General features: G+C 31.3%; 2 protein-coding genes across 3 annotated transcripts in view; one reads left to right on the top strand and one right to left on the bottom strand.

Moving 5' to 3' along the window:
• The first annotated feature begins 1,451 nt into the window (after nucleotides 1–1,451).
• On the top strand, nucleotides 1,452–2,257 carry LOC108755850 (dynein heavy chain, cytoplasmic-like). The gene has a single exon (XM_018499173.1). It carries the CDS (start codon nucleotides 1,716–1,718, stop codon nucleotides 2,067–2,069), a length of 354 nt encoding a protein of 117 aa, XP_018354675.1. The 5' UTR covers nucleotides 1,452–1,715; the 3' UTR covers nucleotides 2,070–2,257.
• Nucleotides 2,258–5,344: 3,087 nt separating this feature from the next.
• The window catches only part of LOC108755848 (death-associated inhibitor of apoptosis 1-like), a 9,463-nt gene continuing 8,461 nt past the window's right edge, over nucleotides 5,345–6,346 (bottom strand). The window contains exons 4-5 of one of the 2 annotated variants that reach the window (XM_018499171.1): nucleotides 6,075–6,327; nucleotides 5,345–5,935 (exon numbers count right to left, since the gene is read on the bottom strand). In XM_018499171.1, the coding sequence (XP_018354673.1) occupies nucleotides 5,579–5,935; nucleotides 6,075–6,327 (610 nt within the window). In that variant the 3' untranslated portion in view covers nucleotides 5,345–5,578. The remainder of the gene's footprint in view (nucleotides 5,936–6,074; nucleotides 6,328–6,346) is intronic. The other variant, XM_018499169.1, reaches the window with a different exon arrangement.

Raw genomic sequence — 6,346 nt, 5'->3', positions numbered from 1 at the left:
AGAAGACATACAATATCAGAACAATAAACATTAAAAAAATATATTTATTTCACATATATCCAGTACTCTAAACACGAGTAGCGGAATTGTACTAGGATCCGTACTGAACAAATCGTTTAAGTTTAGACCATCGTTGATGTTCGATCATTGGATTGTCTTCTATCTGCTATTCGTATATTTTTGCACAATTAAAACGGTTGACTTTGTCGCTTTTGCTTGTATAGTAGAATCCAGTCGCAGCGAATTCCTTTGACTCCTTTCATAAATACAGCTAGTTTTTGAAGCTGTCCAAACGGGAAGATTCAAATCGATATTTATCATTCAGCATCTTTATATTATATTTTAAAGGGTAATGTTTATTATAACATATGACTTATATATTCAACGAATTGCTAAATAAAATAAAACTGCTGTAATAAAAAAATTAAAATATAAATCTTTAATTGCATTATATCACGTAATGTTTTATTATTGTATTTTCTTTGTCACAATGCAATTCTAGACAAACGCGTTATACATTACAGACATTTTAATAGAAAGGATAACTTGTTTTTTTTTTACCGAGTGACGCAGTTAACTCGTGTGATATTTTTTTCTTTTATCGTGCTCTTCTTATTGTATGTACAAGTGGACATGTGAGAATCGTATATGGAATGTTATTGAAAGAAACAATCATCTTTCTCTTTTGAAATTTTATTTTGTGTTATAATTGTCATTATCATTACATGTGTATCTCTAAGTTTTGTACAATATAATGTCAAAGTTATTTTGCCCAGGGTACACGTCCAATTATCACAAATACATTTTACTGCAGATATATTAAAAAAAGTTGAAAGTTAGAAAAATGTATATCTATGCTGTAAATATGCATTCGTGATACAAAAATAAAATTAACATCTACAAATAAGTATACAAAAATATATATATATGTGTAAATGCATGTGTATATTTATATAATTGTGTACTAATAGAACAGAATAACTTTGGACAAAGAGAACGTAATTACGAGAAAATTTATATTAGAAAAACGAACGACAACACGAAAATGCAAAATTTTTGGTCTCATTTCTTTTCATTGTTGAACACACATTATTACAAGTTTCAGCTTCATTAACACAAAAGAAATCGTCCATATCGAAAGAACGACTATTACAACATTTGATAGAATCACTATCTTCATGGAATATTGTATGTATGCATGTTTCTATACCAACACCTCTACAAATTTCATTTTATATATAATTTTGCTAAGCTCATCTCAGTGAAGCTATTATATTGTTGATGTTTAAAAATTATATATTTCCCTCTCTATGGAAATACGTTATGTCTACGTTAATTTATATTACGTAGACAATATATACAAAATATATTCGCAGATAAATTAAATATTAGATATTAAAATGCAATTCCTATACTAATTTTATATAAATATATACACACAAGGTGTCGTAAAAAACTCCGTTATAAAATGTGTCTGGCTTAGGAGATCAAATCTAAAAATAGTTTTGTAGAAAACGTATTTCGCAGTCATTTATAATTTTAAATCGTTTTCGAAATATGGGTGATGAGGACAAACTTCATCGACACTCTGTAGATAGAAATCGTTCTTAACGTATTTCGAGCAAACTTGTTGTGCACATTTAGCACTGTTCCCGCTTCAAGGATGATGCGAGCACCCAACGAGAGAGCCCGTCTCTACTTCCTGCTCCCGTTCCATGCAATCGTACAGGAATTCGCAGAAACGTCTACGTTATGCGTTGGGCTGGGCAAAGCATTATGAATTCAACAACTTGAGAGTCGCCTGCGATACTTTAGATACATCGATTGAAGCTATGAACGACTATGGGCAGGACAATCTGCCGCCAGAAAAAGGGCCTTGGGATGCTCTAATGACTCTTCCTGGCTTGGCGAACAATGCGGAAAAAGTACTTCTAACCACAAGAGGAAACGACTTGGTTTCCAAGCTTCTTAAGATGCAGCAGTTGGAGGATGAGGACGAATTGGCGTATTCGAACGTGGAATCTCTAGATACGCCAAGAGAAGCTGAAGCAGATGGTCGACCATCTTGAATGAGGACCTTGCATAATTTGCTTCCACTTAGTTACAATTACTTCCAAAGAATCTACCAACCTTGAAGAGAATAGTCGAGAATATCAAAGATCTATTATATAGATACTTCGAGAGGGAAGTCAACATTGGAGCTAAATTACTTCAAGATGTTATCCACAACTTGGGAGATGTCGTATTAATTTGTCAAATAAGTATTTTACTTGTTTTATTACTCTCAAATATAAAATGACCAATGGGCTAATATTGTTTAAATTAACTGTGTGTTTTATGTATTTTTAACAGAGCGAGAAGAAACAGACCAATTATCATAGAACGATGCTTTCTGAATTAGTAAAAGGTATTCTGCCCGATGGTTGGAAGAGATATACTGTGCCAAGAGGCATATATGGTCATACAATGGATTAGCGATTTTAGCCACAGGGTTTCGCAACTGCAGGAAGTCTCGCGTTTAGTCTCCCAAGGCGGTACGAAGGAGATAAAGGTTTATTTTAATTTTCACCATTTCCTTATATTTGCTTCACTGTTCCAGATATTTTATCACTGAATGATATTAATTATACTATTTTTTAGAAATATGTTTACTCTTCATTGAATTCGCTCAAATTAATTCGATATAAAATTATCAATCGATTATGATTGGTTTCAGAGTTTTCCAGTTTGGCTGAGAGGTTTGCTGAATCTTGAGGTTTATATCACCGCAACCAGATAATGCATCGCGCAGGCTAATAGCTGATCATTCGAGGAATTGCAATTAAACGTAACTATCGGAGACGGCGATAATATTGCCACGGATGATTGTTCCTTTGCCGGTTTAAAATTACAAGATGCGCAATGTAAGGATAATCAATTGTATTTAACTTCGACTATCATGATTGATTTACTAGTCACTATGCTAAGATGGGCCCGATTATGTACGGAGGATATCAGAAACTGTCCTTGCCGGTCTACTTGAATAGCACTCGTACCAAATTGTTATTTACTATCGATTTGAATATTGCTCCTAGTCAAGAACTGCACAGTTTTTACGAGAGGGGGGTTGCTGTATTAACACCTACCGTTTTAAATTAATAATTGCTACAAATCTAAAGTATAAAAATATTAAAGAAATATATATTTTACACTGAATTGCTTTCGTATCTCCGTAGAGAGAAGAATACATAATTTTTAAACATCAGCAATATAATAGGTTCACTGAGATGAGCTTAGCAAAATTATATGTAAAACGAAATTAGTAGAGGTGTTGGTATAGAAACATGCATACATACAATAATCCATGAAGATAGTGTTCTATTAAATACAATAGTCGTTCTTTCGATATGGACAATCTCTTTTGTGTTAATGAAGCTGAATTGTAATAGTGTGTGATCAACAATGAGAAGAAATGAGAAAAAATTATAACACTTAAATGGAGATATGAGATAGGCTCTCAACATCAATATAGTTGACAATTAAAGTATCTTTAAAGAAATGCAACGTAAGAATTTGTTAATATAAATGTACGTGTCGTTATTATTATTTCGTATAGGTAATATAATAAATTTAGTAATTCTAAGATTATGTGTGTGTGTGAAACAAGGAACTTTTGGCATACTCGATAGTGTATAAAGGATATAGCTCTTACGATTACATTGGTAGATATTTATAAGTTATTTCACATAAGGTTATTATATTTATTGAATAAACCTCAGATTTGGTCATTTTATATAAAAGTTAGGTTAAATCAAGGCATAAAGAAATGGAGATTCCTGAAATCATTTTGAGACGAAAATATAATACCCAAACAAAATGTGTCGAAATTATAATTTTTAACAAACATCAATAAATTTAAATTTACGTATGCGTAACTTTTATATCGATTTCAACAAGAGATAACAATAGCTTTCGCTTTTAACACTTTGTCTTGTATTACGCACGTTGAACGTGCAAATTTTAGTGATTCGCTAACTTTATATTCAAAAACTATTATAGTCTTGACATCTGGTATTACAATTTTTGTCTTAATATTCTCAACAATTTACTTTTAAGCTGATATGATCTTTATCGGTCGCCCTGTATATATACCGAATTGTTTCAGAATTTCGATGCTAATTGATATAATTAATCGATTCGTGGACATAAACTTAGAATTTTCAACTTTTAGGAACTCAATTTAATTGTGTAATTGTTTCTTTAAGGATACTTTAATTGTCAATCATATTGATGTTAAGAGACTACCTCATATTGTGTAAGAGCGATAGATCAGGAGCTTTGAACTTGAATGTTATTTAATTAATTTAATTAATTTTATATCAACCGTACCCTGGAGTGCTTAGATTCGTTACGATAAAGTTTCATATTTTTTACTTATGGACAGTGATGTGTGTAATCATTTGCAGTACGTTAATATGTATAAACGGAATGTCTATTATAACAGAAATTAGAAAAAGATTGGCAGATTAAATTCTAAATTTTTTCATTAATCTATAGTAGAAAGGCTAATAAAGTTAGGTTACAAACATTCAGCGCGAAGAAAAAATATATTACCGCGCAATTTGCTATTAAAGAAATTTCAATATGAATCAAAAGAAAGGTGACGATTATTTTAGAAACAATTCTACATATTGATACAAACATTAACGCTCCAAAAATCACGATTTCTATCTAGAGTGTCAATAAAGTCTGTCCTCATCTCCTATATTTCGAAAACGATTTAAAATTATAAATGACTGAAATACGTTTTCCACAAAACTATTTTTAGATTTGATCTTCTCCTAAGACAGACGCATTTTATAACGGAGTTTATTTTTCTCTTTGCATACGAATATTTAGCCCAATATATCATTTCAATCATGAACTAAACGCCGAAATATCCATAACCTATATTTGTATATGAATATATATCTTATTTCTCATCATTACATAATACTAATGACTAGACTTCATGCCGTGTTGCTATTTGTACTCGTACAATGGTGCCCCGCTTTACCTTCGTCTTTCACTACCAATATCCTTTTCGGCAAATGTCGCATTAGGAAACAATATAAATTCGAAAACGTTCAAATAGCAACGTTCCGTTGCAGGTACAATCTATTTCTTCTGATTTTAACAACTTCTTGTATTTGCGCTATTAAAATATGAAAACTTGATATGCCACATATGTATACATCGATTAACAATTTTTGCAATACCGATTACGTAGTATATATATATATATATGTACTTATATATATATACTTATAATATATATATATTTAAATATAGGAACATTTATTACTTGTACAACGATTACAAAAAGTACATTTACTTGTTAATATTACAACAGAATATCCTTTCTATTGAGACCATAATAACCGTGAAAAGTTAATATTTCATTAACAAGAGTTTCAACGTTGTATAGTTTGTACCTGCTAATCGGTATACTACATGAGTCAAGTCGTTTAGTTTTTTTGCTTGAAAATGTCAGTCTTTATAATGATGATAAGTAGAAAATTTTATCAGAATCCGATTATTTATCACAAAGATAAAGACACTATGAGATGTACACTTGTACAGTAAGTTCAACATTCTTACGACATACGCCGCATATTTTCATATTTTTCGCACACTCTGCACACGCCAATAAATGTCCGCATGGCATAAATACAATCCGTACTTCTCTACTATAGCAAATTTTACATAATCTTGCATCCTTGTCGCATGGTTTGTCACCCTGTGATTGGACAGATTGTTCCTCGCTTTTAGCTTCACCTGATACAGCACTTGCTTCTGTTTTATTATTAGTTATTTCAGAATTGATTGAATTTTGAGAACTTCCGCTGGCAGTATTCTCACTATCAGCTTTCTCTAATTTTTCATTCAATTTATTAACTGCAGTTGGTATGTTTTCCTACGCGAAAAAATAAAACAATTTAGAATTAATTATTATTGCATTCAACACAATTTCATAATTAAAATATTTATTATAAAATAAATAAAATATATTTATTGTTAATAGATATTAAAAATAAATATATTTTAATACTTACTGCTCCGAGATACGTTCTCCCCGTAATGTTGCTCACAAACTCTATTCCTTTAGTCAAAACTAGATAAGGACAGTATTCGAACCATTTGGCATGTTCCACCCAAGGATCATCATTTGGCTCCCAATCCCTTAATCCTCCACCGCAATGATAACATAATGTTTGATCGCCACTTCCAGTGTAATAGAAACCAGCAGTTGCTAGTTCTTCTTTAGTTTGTGACATTGCTTTAGGCCATCTATCATACGACGTTAATCTAGCAGCATAACTAGCGT

The sequence above is a fragment of the Trachymyrmex septentrionalis genome, unplaced genomic scaffold (assembly GCF_001594115.1).
Source record: "Trachymyrmex septentrionalis isolate Tsep2-gDNA-1 unplaced genomic scaffold, Tsep1.0 scaffold9, whole genome shotgun sequence".
Taxonomy (NCBI): Eukaryota; Metazoa; Arthropoda; class Insecta; order Hymenoptera; family Formicidae; genus Trachymyrmex; species Trachymyrmex septentrionalis.
The sequence above is the reverse complement of the archived record's forward strand: the minus strand, read 5'-3'. Positions and strand labels throughout refer to the sequence as shown.